This window comes from Megalobrama amblycephala, linkage group LG2 (assembly GCF_018812025.1).
Source record: "Megalobrama amblycephala isolate DHTTF-2021 linkage group LG2, ASM1881202v1, whole genome shotgun sequence".
In the NCBI taxonomy this organism is placed as follows: domain Eukaryota; kingdom Metazoa; phylum Chordata; class Actinopteri; order Cypriniformes; family Xenocyprididae; genus Megalobrama; species Megalobrama amblycephala.
This window is the reverse complement of record NC_063045.1, coordinates 47,959,438-47,974,791: the sequence shown is the minus strand read 5'-3', so window position 1 is coordinate 47,974,791 and position 15,354 is coordinate 47,959,438. Positions and strand designations below refer to the sequence as shown.

The 15,354-nt window shown below is 37.3% G+C and overlaps 1 protein-coding gene across 16 annotated transcripts in view; it reads right to left on the bottom strand.

The window, feature by feature from the left end:
• Positions 1 to 15,354, bottom strand: part of nbeaa (neurobeachin a) — a 162,906-nt gene that overhangs the window by 70,086 nt on the left and 77,466 nt on the right. For all 16 annotated transcript variants that reach the window (XM_048181554.1, XM_048181545.1, XM_048181549.1 and 13 more), the window contains exons 6-8: positions 15,165 to 15,291; positions 11,461 to 11,580; positions 10,872 to 11,018 (exon numbers count right to left, since the gene is read on the bottom strand). In XM_048181554.1, coding sequence (XP_048037511.1) covers positions 10,872 to 11,018; positions 11,461 to 11,580; positions 15,165 to 15,291 — 394 coding nt within the window. The remainder of the gene's footprint in view (positions 1 to 10,871; positions 11,019 to 11,460; positions 11,581 to 15,164; positions 15,292 to 15,354) is intronic.

The window sequence follows — 15,354 nt, the reverse complement described above, 5'->3', positions numbered from 1 at the left end:
AAAAAGATGTTTAACAAGGTGGATGAATCAAAGCGAACATTCTTTCACTCTTCCATTTGTCCTGCTGTCGACACTCAAGTGCGTGGAGTATGTCAGAAACTGAAAGCGCACCTGTATACTGTATTTAGTGTAGAGAGCGTCAGTGATTATAATGGGGTCTATTTGCTTTTGTCAAAAGATCAAAAAATTTGATTTCTTATGTCACAACTCCTTGAACTTTCTATCGGACTGAATATTAAGGATTATAGGCAATATTATAGGCATGCACATAACCAAAACAACCTGCAACATCTAATTGCCTCACAAGTCTACAGCAGCACTTCTGAACAGGAATGACAGATGCATTAGTAATGAGACCAGCACAAACACAGTCACACACACACACAGAGCAATTTTTCAAAAAACAGTACGATGCAAATAAGCCGTTGCACTGGCACTGAGATTCGCTGCAGTTTCCTCAGGACTATAGCCAATGTGTCCACTTAGCAACACACTGACTGGCACTGAACACAGCATCAAAACTTATCCACCAGACACTACTCACACACTCACTCCAGAAACAAAACACACACAAACAATATTAACTAGCTCTCTAAATAGGGACATATCTTAGCCTTCTATTATTTATGAACATTATGAAGAACAGCATGAGAAGTTTTACTGTGCAAAGAGTCTAGCAGCTAAAGCACAGCATGCTGTCAGCACACTAATTAAACATCAAAAATATGAAACAAAATCTGAAAATCTAAAATATATCTAAAAATATCTGAAATATAAAAAAACAGCAAATAATAATATGTATACAGATAAATGAACTATGCGAATAAAAACTAAGACAAATAATAAAACAAATAATAACTATATAAATGAATGTTTTCATAGTTTCATATATATATATATATATATATATATATATATATATATATATATACATACACAGTACAGTCCAAAAGTTTGGAACCACTAAGATTTTTAATGTTTTTAAAAGAAGTTTCGTCTGCTCACCAAGGCTACATTTATTTAATTAAAAATACAGTAAAAACAATAATATTGTGAAATATTATTGCAATTTAAAATAACTGTTTTCTATTTGAATATATTTCACAAAGTAATTTATTCCTGTGATGGCAAAGCTGAATTTTCAGCATCATTACTCCAGTCTTCAGTGTCACATGATCCTTCAGAAATCATTCTAATATGCTGATCTGCTGCTCAAGAAACATTTAATGTGTACAATTGTACAAAATATTTGTGTACAATATTTTTTTTCAGGATTATTTGATGAATAGAAAGTTCAAAAGAACAGTGTTTATCTGAAATCTAATCTTTTGTAACATTATAAATGTCTTTACTGCCACTTTTGATTGATTTAATGCATCCTTGCTGAATAAAAGTATTCATTTCTTTCATTTCTTTTCAAAAAAATAAAAATACAAATTCTTACTGACCCCAAACTTTTGAATGGTAGTGTATAATGCTACAGAAGCTTTGTATTTCAGATAAATGCTGTTCTTTTGAACTTTCTATTCATCAAGGAATCCTGAAAAAAAAAGTACACAACTGTTTTCAACATTGAAAATAATCATAAATGTTTATTGAGCAGCAAATCAGCATATTAGAATGATTTCTGAAGGATCATGTTACACTGAAGACTGGAGTAATGATGCTGAAAATTCAGCTTTGCATCACAGGAATAAATTACTTTGTCAAATATATTTAAATAGTACACAGTTATTTTAAATTGTAATAATATTTCACAATATTACTGTTTTTTACTGTATTTTTAATTAAATAAATGTAGCCTTGGTGAGCAGACGAAACTTCTTTTAAAAACATTAAAAATCTTAGTGGTTCCAAACTTTTGGACTGTACTGTGTATATATATAAAATAACCAATAAATAACAGATAAAGCACAGCATGCTGTTAGCACACAAATTAAAGCATTTAAAAAAATCTACATATAACCCAAAAAAATATATCTAAAATAAGCATTTTTGCAATATAAAAATAACTAAAGAGTGAACTTTTAATTATTTGTCCGTTGTTTTATGACCATCATCTTCACCACCATGACTCATCTCTAATATTTACCACTTTTCCCTGAGAACATCCCAAAAAAAATGTTCATCTTACTTCTGGAGACACACTGCATCAAACTATAGGTACTACTATAGGTCAGAATCACATACACTATGAAAAAAGAGAGAGATTGAGAATGACCATTAATATGGTCATATGGTCAGGCACAGAGGTCACAGTAGCACCGGCGAATTCAACCAGCTGTCAGGGAAATGGGTCACTGCTTCGACACACCCTATGGATGATATCTCATGCTGCAAAGCTAGCACACTTTTTCCTTGACGTCTCTCTCTCTCTTTTGCTCCTTGCAATCCCATGAGAGGACAGCCGCACCAGCAGAGCTGACAGAGACTAACAGCACTGGAATCCAGCAGAGCTTTCATACTCTCAGATGATCTATATAACTTATAAACACACACACACACACACACACACACACACACAAAGGTGCCAGTCCAGACGGCTCTCTTTGCAACAATGCCAAGTGCCCCATACCTCACATACTAATTACCACGGCAACACACAGCCAGAGAGCAGCTTGTTGGCTGTCACATGCTGACCAGACATCTGGACTTCCTCTGGTACAAGGACCACATCAACTGGCTGCAGCAGCAACACGCACTCTCACCCAAACTTTCACAGACAAGACAGCTAAGGACACAAATGAGCACACACATTTTAGCCTTGAATTTCCAAATAAATTATGTGCATGCAATATTAACAAAATAATCCACTACATTCTAGTTTTTAAGTACGCAGTATGTGTACATTATCTGAATCTGTACATTTTATGCAGTAATATGCAGTATACAGAGCATATACAATTGACCTTTATTTGAAGTGTGACCAATCAACCATGATTTTTAGCATCTTTTCCTTGACTCATTATTTAATCAGACTTCCAAAAGTTGGCATTTTCACACAAAATTTAATTATTAATACAAAATAACTGCTTTTGACCAGATGGTGTTTATTCCAACATGCAATCTACTGAGGTCATGTGATCAGTGTAGCATACTATTATTTGAAACGTTCATCTTTGCATAATATACAAGGGGGTTGAAATGAACAAGCAATGAAATGAGCAATACTGAATACTAATTACAGTATCTGTATCATTTATTGTTGCATGTTGAATACTGTCTCATTCACTACTGATCAAAAGTTTGGGGTCAGTAAGATTTTTTCTTTTGAAAGAAATTAATGCTTTTATTCATCAAAGACAGATTAAATTGATTAAAATTACATTAAAAACTTTTATACTGATACAAAAGATTTGTAATTCAAATAAATTCTGTTCTTTTAAACTTTCAAAGAATCCTGACAAAACAGGGCCATAACCACCATAGACAATAATTAGAAATGACCAAATTGTACCATCCAATATTTGATATTACTGATGCTGCTCTGCTGTACTCCATTATTCACAGCTCTGTTTGTTGTTAGGATGACAAAAAAAGTTTTAAAAGTTACATTTTTAGGCTGGTCTGCCTCAGCGGTCTAACAGCGCTCATCACTGTCATAAGTGAACTGGCCAATCAAATCAAAGAAGGCGGGGCTTAATTACTGGTCACAGAAAACGAGTGTCCACATCAACTTCATAATAAAACATTAATATAAAGTAACACAATAACACAATAATATAAAACATTCACTGCATACATCAGGTCTCTCTCCACTAACAGAGCGTCAGAGCGTTGTACACACATCAGAGAACGTACACACACATAAAGCCCATGAATAATCCACACTCTCTGCTCTCTTGATTTTTCTTCTATAGCTAAAGTGAGCTGCAATCAGGCGCCGGGGAACTTTTAGCCACGTGGGTCCAAGGATTAATAATTAAAAATCCCTCAATAATTCCAGATGCAGTTAGCTCTCTGTGCCAATAGTGAGAGAGGAAGAGAAACAGTATGACATGCTTTCCTTTTTAATTCTCAGATTTAATGAGGAGACTTTCTGTCCCTGTTATCCTGGTTTAATTTAAAGGGATAGTTCACCCAAAAATGTAAAACTTTCGTTCATCTTCGAAACACAAATGAAGACAATTTAAATTAAATCTGAGAGATTTCTGTCCCTCCGTTGACAGTCCACGCAACTACCACTTTATCACTTTATTTTAGAGCCTCGTCACATGTAACAGGTTCATAATCTCTCCTTAAAATAACCCTTTAATAATCTTAAAGGGTTAGTTCACCCAAAAATTAAAATTCTGTCATTAATTACTCATCCTCATGTCGTTCCACACCTGTAGGACACTTCATTCGGAACACAAATTAAGATATTTTTGATAAAATCCGATGGCTCAGTGAGGCCTCCATTCCAGGAAATTAATTTACACTTTTAAATGCCCAGAAAGGTACTAAAGACATATTTAAAACAGTTCATGACTACAGTGGTTCAACCTTAATGTTATGAAGTGACGAGAATACTTTTTGTGCACCAAAAAAACCTAAATAACGACTTTATTCAACAATATTTAGTGATGGGCGACTTCAAAACACTGCTTCATGAAGCTTCGAAGCTTTACGAATCTTTTGTTTCGTCTCAGTGGTTCGGAGCATCGAAGTCACATGAACCACTGAAATTTCGAAACGTTGCGAAACACTTAAGACATAACGAAGCCTCACTAATTGAAATCATGTGACTCTGGCAGTTTGATACACGCTCCAAACCACTGATTTGAAACAAAAGATTCGTAAAGCTTCGAAGCTGAAGCTGATTCGTGAAGTTGAAACGAATCAAACTGAACCAAAGTGAAATGAACCAACACAGTTTCTGCTACTGAAGTTTACTAAGATCTATTAAAACATCTCAAATAACACACTCACACTTGTGAGTGAAGCAAAAGTTGTGAAATATTAAGATATTTTTGATAAAATCCGATGGCTCAGTGAGGCCTCCGTTCCAGGAAATTAATTTACACTTTCAAAATGCCCAGAAAGGTACTAGACGTATTTAAAACAGTTCATGTGACTACAGTGGTTCAACCTTAATGTTATGAAGTGACGAGAATACTTTTTGTGCACCAAAAAAAACTAAATAACGACTTTATTCAACAATATCAAGTGATGGGCGACTTCAAAACACTGCTTCATGAAGCTTTGAAGCTTTACGAATCTTTTGTTTCGTATCAGTGGTTCGGAGCGTCGAAGTCACATGAACCACTGAAATTTCGAAACGTTGCGAAACACTTAAGACATAACGAAGCCTCGCTAACTGAAATCACGTGACTCTGGCAGTTTGATACACGCTCCAAACCACTGATTTGAAACAAAAGATTCGTAAAGCTTAGAAGCTGAAGCTGATTCGTGAAGTTGAAACGAATCAAACTGAACCAAAGTGAAATGAACCAACACAGTTTCTGCTACTGAAGTTTACTAAGATCTATTAAAACATCTCAAATAACACACTCACACTTGTGAGTGAAGCAAAAGTTGTGAAATATTAAGATATTTTTGATAAAATCCGATGGCTCAGTGAGGCCTCCGTTCCAGAAAATTAATTTACACTTTCAAAATGCCCAGAAAGGTACTAGACGTATTTAAAACAGTTCATGTGACTACAGTGGTTCAACCTTAATGTTATGAAGTGACGAGAATACTTTTTGTGCACCAAAAAAAACTAAATAACGACTTTATTCAACAATATCAAGTGATGGGCGACTTCAAAACACTGCTTCATGAAGCTTCGAAGCTTTACGAATCTTTTGTTTCGTATCAGTGGTTCGGCGCGTCGAAGTCACATGAACCACTGAAATTTCGAAACGTTGCGAAACACTTAAGACATAACGAAGACTCGCTAACTGAAATCACGTGACTCTGGCAGTTTGATACACGCTCCGAACCACTGATTTGAAACAAAAGATTCGTAAAGCTTCGAAGCTGATTCGTGAAGTTGAAACGAATCAAACTGAACCAAAGTGAAACGAACCAACACAGTTTCTGCTACTGAAGTTTACTAAGATCTATTAAAACATCTCAAATAACACACTCACACTTGTGAGTGAAGCAAAAGTTGTGAAATATTAAGATATTTTTGATAAAATCCGATGGCTCAGTGAGGCCTCTATTCCAGGAAATTAATTTACACTTTCAAATGCCCAGAAAGGTACTAAAGACGTATTTAAAACAGTTCATGTGACTACAGTGGTTCAACCTTAATGTTATGAAGTGACAAGAATACTTTTTGTGCACCAAAAAAACCTAAATAACGACTTTATTCAACAATATCTAGTGATGGGCGACTTCAAAACACTGCTTCATGAAGCTTCGAAGCTTTACGAATCTTTTGTTTCGTGTCAGTGGTTCGGAGCGTCGAAGTCACATGAACCACTGAAATTTCGAAACGTTGCGAAACACTTAAGACATAACGAAGCCTCGTTAACTGAAATCACGTGACTCTGGCAGTTTGATACACGCTCCGAACCACTGATTCGAAACAAAAGATTCGTAAAGCTTCGAAGCTGAAGCTGATTTGTGAAGTTGAAACGAATCAAACTGAACCAAAGTGAAATGAACCAACACAGTTTCTGCTACTGAAGTTTACTAAGATCTATTAAAACATCTCAAATAACACACTCACACTTGCGAGTGAAGCAAAAGTTGTGAAATTAGTCAAATGACATAGACTTCAGAAAACGTACTTTAATTAAATTAATAAACTGTCAAATAAAAGCACATAGAGATAAATATATCATGTTGCTTGATATTATATCAACAGCAAATTCGGTGTAAAAGTTAGATACATCAGCCAGTCCTATATAGCAGCAACCAAAACAAGCTGTGCTTTGCCTGATGAAAAAACAACCCAGAGATAAGAACTGAGAGATGCTGTTAATAATCTGTCCATTTAGCCATAATGTACAACAACATCATCTGACTCAAGTAAACAAAAGCTGCTTATAATCATCAGATCATCTGACCCGGGTAAACAAGCCCTGTCCGCATGCTTCCTGTGAGCTTAGCTTAAATTAGGGAGCCTCGCGCTTGGCTGGACAGAAACATTGTGCGGGAGATTTTTTTAGTTAAGAGAGAAAAATCCAACTTGACGGCTTGTATTTCCCCTCAACGCTCCTCTCTGAAACACAGCCATTAACTGGTCAACCGGAAAAGACGAGACAGCGATTAACATCAATCATCTATCCTTTACTCTTCGTTTTTATACCGAGGAGGGATTTTTTTAAGGGTTCATCTAATTCAAGCGCTGCTTTGGCATAAACACTTGAGCTCATCAAGCAGAAGCAGCAATCAGCTCCCACGTGCACATAGACCCGAGAGACAAGCACGTCTGAGAGGTGAGAGTCCGGTTAATGAACGAGAAAGAGAGAAGAGAGTGGAACATCAGGTATTATTAACAGATCTGTCAGGGAAATGTAGAGCCAGTGTAATGAGAAAGTACTTTAGCACGGCACATGTTTCAGGAATAGTTGTCTCAGCCTTAGACAGACATTGACTGCCCAATGACCGTTCACTGATCTTCTCAGACACGCTGCACACAAAACTGGAACGCAATCAGATTGCATGAATGCAATGCAACAGACAGGGCTTTTTATCAGTACACCTAGAAAAAAAATCTCTATTTCATAGATGCACTCCTGACATGAGCGTTTTTTAAAGGTTCAGCAAGAGATAACACTCACAAAGAGTAAAAAATATCAAAGAAATAAATGTCAAAAGAAATAAAAAATAAGGATTTCCACAAATGGCACATTTATATAGATCGGTGCATCATATACTTGCCGACTTTTGTAAATGGTTACAGAGAAAAACTGGGCATCACACACTAGACAACTGAGGATCACTACCAGACCAAATAATTCCAAACACAACAAACTCAGAACACAGACAGTTGAAAAAAACATGAGGTGCGTTCCAATTCGCTGCTGCCGTCTGTAACTTTTTTTGGTTAAAAATGATCCAAAATGAATTATTGAGCAAGTACATAACCAGCCAGTGTTCAAAACTATCTCCTTACCTTAGTCCTATTCACAATGGTAAGCTTGTAATAATGTTTTATAATTCAGTAGGGGTGGGACAGAATATCGATATGGCGATATATCGTCATCCTTCTCTGTGCGATACGAGAATTGTATCGCTGCGCCAAATATCGATATTTTAATTTTAAAAAAAATAAAGCGCTATATATAGATTTCTTTGCTCAAAGCGTCCTACTTCAAGGCGGCGCTCGACACATGAATGAGGGAAACGTGAACTTAAGTTAACTAGCTTAAGAAAAAGAGGTTATTAACAGGATGGCGGACAGCAGTGTGAGTAAAATAGATGCCCCAGCCACGTTTAAGTTCAAAGTCTTGACGCACTTTTATACCATTGATGTGACAGTCGTAGACATCTTTGACGTTCTTCACCGAGCGCTTAGATATACACGGGAGCGTTTGAAAGCATATATTAGGGATCCTCTGATAGACGCCTGCTTTCGAACGCTCCCGTGTATATCTAAGCGCTTGAAGAACGTCAAAGGGTCTGTTTGCACCTGGTGACTTCATGCATTTTCTCTGATCGGATAGCTATCCTATCGTGAAAAGACCAGGTCTAAATGCCTAAATACGCATTTGAGACGGATTTAAATCCGATCGCTCAAACCACTTCAGGAGATGGTCTGGGACGCATTCCAGTCAAAACTGTCTATGCTCAGTCTAAATGCATCTGGTTGTTGAAACTACATATGTAAATTTTACTTCTCCCAAAAATACTAAAACTGAAACATGTGAGAGTCAGATATGACAACGCTACTGCATCACACATCGCCGCAGATCTCTTCAGCAAGCTGACGCGCCAACGGCTGCATATGAAAGTGAAAGTAAGTCGCAGACGCATAACACACAATTATCTTCATTAAAAGTAATGAGACCTTATACCAGTGCTGTTGCCGCTCTCTCCTATTGCAGTCTTTGATTTTGAAATTAACTGATGGTCAATAAAATGCACCTCATATTTCTTGCTTTCGGTGACGTGAACTCTATTAAATGTTCATATAAGATCGGATTTATCCGTTAACCTGCACTTAACCTTTTCACGTGCATTTTGTTTCCATATTAAGACCAATATCGCGATGTATCATTATAGGATTGTCTAGCGATATATCGTTTATCGCAGAATCGCTGACTCGCGATATTATCATTATCGTGAGCCATTTATCGTGATCGTATCGTATCGTGAGGTACCCTCCGATTCCCACCCCTATAATTCAGGTGGTACTGGTGGGTTTTCGCGGGAAATTTGAGCATGTCGCCATTCGTCTTTGCGTCACATCTGTTTACATAAAGAACGACTCCCAGCTAACTAGGCTATATCGCATGTGAGGCGGATCATTTATAGCCTTTTCTCACAGCAGCTGCTTTATTTTGATGTGATATGAGCTAAGCGATCGTTAGATTTAATCACCATTGGCAGTGCGATTTATTGTAATGCTTTTTTTTTCCTCAGTCAGAACAAAAGTGGCAGACATGTTACTTATTTGTTCAGACAAAATTTTCCGGTGAAAATTCTTACTTTGGTCATATTTCAAGACTACAATCTGTGATTCTGAAGTACACCGGTGAGGTGAGTGACTGACAGCAAACATTAGATTCATCCGCGCTGAGGAGCTGTGCCGAGGCACAACCCACGTAAGGATGATAATTCCACATTTAACTGCAAATGCAGGTTTCAAACAGAGATGGCGACAGAGAGGCAAAACTTATGGACTGCAGCTTTAAGTATGAATAGTGCGAGTAAGGCATTCACACAGAAAATTCCAAAAAGAAAAATTGCACTTTAAATACCCGGATGATGCACTAAATTAATGGGAAAAAGTGAAGTGTGGAATGTTGGACACTTTATGCACTCAACTGTTGCAGCTTTAATTACGCACTGGAGGGGGAGGGGCTATTAGACTTTGATGTTGAATGACAAAATAACCTTATAACATTCATACACTACATGGATGAGTACATTGTGTATCAATGCATAGTGTATACGTGTCTAGTGTATAGTGCGTCATTTGGGACGCAACTATGGATGTGCAGATGAATGCAGAAGGTGTCGTTGTAGCTAACACAAAAAATAAGCCAAGCACATTTGGATGCGGCCGTGGTCAGTATGGATTCTACAGATTACAACGGGAATTAGAGGTGAGAGGCGCAGTCAGTTATTTTATCACTTCTGTGTCAAATATTAAGACAAATTTTTACGTTTATTATGTTCTGTTAATTTACTTTTGTATCGTTATTGTATTTTATAGCAACACTGGTCTTTATTGCCTCTCTTTCAAAAGACATTTAAGTGATTGCAAATGTAATTTAAAAAAAAACACTTTTTAGAGGTTTAATAAAACAAACAACAAAAGGAAAGTAAAGTGGCAGACCCTCATGGATGACTGTCGCATAAACTAAAACAAAACAACAGTCCCAGGCCTGGACCTCTCTTGCCCCTTACTGTCGTCACTCCTCTTTTTATCTAGCCGAGCTCCTCTGTGGGACTCGGGACTGGTGTGGCACGCAGGTGACGCTCATTAACACTCGCACCACGGGCCTCACTCCGTTCCCGCGGCTCTCGACCCCGCCCTGCTTCTCACCACACACCGCCTGTCAGTTTCAAAACTAATCCATCTGAATGTTCTCAGCATGGAGTGTAATTTCACACTAAGTATTTGGTCAAACACAAAACGGCAATTTTGTACTTCAACAATCAAGCAGTTAAGATGGTGGAGTATCTCACAGCAACACAGAAATCTACCTGGATGACCATTATACATTCAGACACTCTCTCAGAAGTGATCTCAGGGGTTGTACCTTATATCCGGGTCCGAGCTGATGAATGGCAAAGATCTGTGCGGGGTTCAGCGCCTCGCTAAAGACATAGACGGCACCGAGCTGCCCACAGAACACCCGGTTAGCATCCGCAGTCTCTGAAGAGCCCAGGAAACATTTATCATAACTCTGCAGGAAGGGAGAGAGGAAGAGAATAAGGATAAAGGAAGAAAAAAAACCCCAGAAAGACACCAAAAGTGGAGCTTTTTATCAGTTCAACGGATTGAGAGTTTTCTGAAAAGGCCCTCTGGAGCTGTTTACTTGCTATCTTCTGGTCATCTTGTTCTGATTTACTTTAGCTAGTCTAGTCACAATGTACTTTAAAGGTTTGCCTTAGGGAAAGAGGGGTACTATGGCTAATCCATATCCCTTTGATCCGTAGAGACAAGTGCTTATCTAATCGCATTTTGTTTGGACTCTATTTTTAAAGCTGAGGAAAAAAAGTTGATTGTAAGTTCATGATTTTGGCAACCCGAGATTATCATGTGCTTCTCGAGGCTGTGTACGGAAAACAACGAGAATGCAAAAGCAGTGAAAAGGTGGGAAAGCTGCTAGCAGCACAAACACTTACATCATTGGTGTTGACGTGCCATGCCATGTCGCCGTAGGAAACCAGCTGGCCGTTGACATAGCAACGGATTTCACTATTCCTCCAACGGTTGTAGATGTGGACTATGCTGATCATGTACCACTGCAGGAGAAGACAGGAAGTAGAAATATGTATTCAACATTCACACAGCCCACTCAGTCAAACATAAAAGGTCATTTATGTAAGTCTTAAAGGTATATTAGCAAACACAGTGTTCTTTAAGGAAGACCATTTCCACCACAGAATAAAAAAAACTACATTAAAAAGTAATAGTCAGTGGCACTGATTTCAGTAGTGTTTTTTCCCTATTAATTTTTCCATAAGAATCGAAAAAAAAGAAGTCCTCATTAAAGAGTTAAGCAATGAATCAAGCCAATCAGCAATGAGGTTAATCACAACATTAGAAACTTTGATTTGAACTTCAAAGCAAAGAAGTTCTTGAAAATCTGACAAAAAGACAAAGCTACAAGACTGTGTACTTAACAGCTTTAGTGAGGGAAGGAACTACAATCCCATGAAGCATCGTGAACAGCATAATCAAATTAAAAATGATGGATTACAAATGTTGATTATATAAAAACAATGTATTTTAAGTTTATTGCAAAATATGCATATATTATACAAGTATTTTGAGAGTGTAAAGAGAACGATTCAATTACATTATTCGTGGCGCTTCATGGAGTAGGCGGAGCTAAAGAGCTATTTTGGTGCATGTTGCTTTTTTGACTCTGATTGGTGTAATTCTCTGTAGAGCATCATGGGTAATGTAGTTTTCCCACCAGGAATTCCACTGTTAAACATGATTATTTTAAAAATAAGATGAAATAATGTGGGCTGATGGTTTCATCAGAAGCAAATACCATGGATTAACAATCTCATCGCTCACAGTAGGTCTGTCTTTAAAGGTTTATAAGTTATTGTTCAAAATCAATTTCCCTATGGAGAAAATGAATGGAATTTTTACTTCCGGAACACTACTGCTGCACTTCCAAATGTATATATCTCGCAATTTTGAGTTAACATCTCGCAATTCAAACCCTCAGAACTGAGAGATTATAAGCACACAATTCTGACTTCATTTCTCACAATTATGAGTTTATGTAATTTTGAGTTAATAGTTGTGATTGCATTGAACACAATTCTCAATTTACTTCTTACAATTTCGAGTTTATATCATATTTAAGGGGTGCCTCATTTTGTGGACGAAAGTATCAGCCTATATCATGAAATGCTTATTTCAGTATTCAATATTTCTGAACCATTCCTTCAATCTTTGGACCAAGAAAATTCAGTGGAAATGACCCAGCTCCAAAATGAATGTGTTCAATTTTAAGATCAAGCACATAAAACATCATCTCATTACATGCTTCTAAACCGAGAGCTAAATTTACTGAAACAGAATCATTCTGTTTGATTGCAGCAATGCTAAAAGCTGTTTTGGCATATGAATTAAAGATCAGAGCCCTGACATTTGAAAGCTCTCCAGTGAGGAATACAACACCACGGATCATGTAAAAGTGTCAACCATGTATCCGTAATTCAAATAAATAACTGATCTCTCGCAGGGTGGAGCCCAAAAGGATGAGCTGGGGAAATTAGAATTGGCCGTCACAAATCAGGAGACTTAGATGATGCAAACTTCCTCAAAAGTTCTAATTTCCCAAATATCCTCTCCACCTTCCTAGCATGTTATTAAAACGTAAGGCGATATTAGCTCGAGTGAGGTGGAGGGGAGGATAAGCCAAAATCTACTAGACTGAAAATCCATCCCATAATTGAGATTTCATAGCTTTTAATGCCAGTTAAGATTTTACATAAATGCAAGAGAGGGCCGTCTTCGTCTAGACGGGGCTTTGGATTTTGCAAATCACAGCCCTAGAGTAGTCCTCCATTGCTGAACTTTTCTTGTGAGCCCTTGGTCTCCATTGACCAATAACAAGCTGTGAACAACTGCACTATTTAAGTTCTGAACAGATCTTTTAGCTCAGTTCAATTTAATTACATTTCTTTTTTGTTCACTTCTATGATCCTCTCTGATCCCTTGTTTTGGCTCTTTTCTTCCCCTCTTTAATATCTAAGGAAGTTTAATATAAATCTAAGAGTCACTAACAAAGTGGTTGATTAAAATCCAGCACTTTTGTCCCACCGCACTCTGTTTCAATAGTAAAACAAAGTGCCGACTAATTGGGTGAGTTGTGAAGTTCATTGTTAGGCCAAGTACACATTTTCTCACACTAGCGTGTGTGTTTCTGGGCGAAGGGGGTATAGCTTGCATTCTAATTGGCACACAACCCTCCCTCGTCGTCCTACTCTGTGAGCAGACAGGATGAGGTATCATATTCAAACATCCCTTGCCAAACTGATTTTCATTTGTCGTTTAACAACTCGTGCGACTGAGCCGAATTCATCCCGCTGGGACAATAAGAGGAGCCAAGTTATCAAAAACCAGATGTTGCTGTATCAGCCTACTCTGAGTGAGGGAAAAAAAAAAACAGAAAGAGAAAAGAATAAAGAGAAAGCGATAAACACAGATCTTGAGTGCTAAAGGGGGGGGGGGGTGCTATGGGAATAAATCCCTCTGGAATTCCCTTTGTTCCTTCTGTACATAAATGCAGAAGCTAACAAGTCAGAAGGACGTCAGGTATTGCTGACTCAGTGGACACATCAAATTTGTGCAAAGATAAAAGGCAGAGAGAGAGAGAGACAGGTGTGGTTTTATACAGCTGCTGCCGCCTAGAGGCTCATACAGTTATTTGTGCTGATTACCTGTTCATTCACTTCCCAGAAATAATTTTCAGAACAATATAATTCATATTAAATCACCATTGAAAAAAAAAAAAAATCATTTTCCATTATAATGTTTGTTGTGTAAAAAATTAAAAAATTAAAAAATTTCATGTTGTGATGTAACCAAAGTAGCGACAAATCTTTCTTCCATATTGTAATGGACATCCAATGGACATTCTTGTGTCTATTCGCCTCTTCACGATGAATCACATGTTGTATTCCTCACTTGTAAGTTGCTTTGGACAAAAGCATCTGCCAAATGAATAAATGTAAATGCTAGACTAAAACACTCTTTTCCGCTTCTCAAAAAATACATAAAACATTAGCCTTTATACAGTATATATATAGTGTTTCTTGAGTAAATAAAACACTGTACTAATTCAAACAACCAATTCTTGATTTACCCTTGCATTGCAAACCAGTACCAGATGGTCCAAAATGTGGAGGAGGGGTAAAGTTATGAGGTTTTACCGACAGTTTGAGGTTCCAATGGAGTTATGAAGTTTAGTCACAAGAAACATGGAGATACAAGGTTTTCGCCCAACGGCAACGATATGCATGGCTGAATCGTTTACAATAAGATCAATAAATATCTAGATTTCTATATATATAGATTATGTTCCAAAGAAAATCTTGAAGAAAACTTGCAACTAAATGTTAAATGCATTGCCAGGGTATTGCTATGCAGTTGTCAAGGTGTTTTTTTAGTGTGTTTCACATATATGTGGTCGCTAGACTGCTGGATACTGGCCTCAACTCAACAAAATTCAGATTTTTCAAAACCCCCAAATATAAAAAAAATAGTAATACCAATAAAGGAAAAGACTATATATTTGTACTGTAGAACCCTTGCTGTAGTCTAGTTATGTCTACTTATCTGTAGACAGGCCAAAACTCACCTTCCTGGGCTGGAAGTCGTACTTCACACAGTGTTGAAAGCCTTTCCCCTTTGACTTCAGTGATGTCACAATTAAACAGTTCCCCACAAAGTGCGCTGAGTAGCCAATCCCTTTGCTGGTTCGAAAACTAGGGGACAAAGAAAAGAGTGAAAAAAATATATATATTAGTGAACACAATGGCTTTAAAACA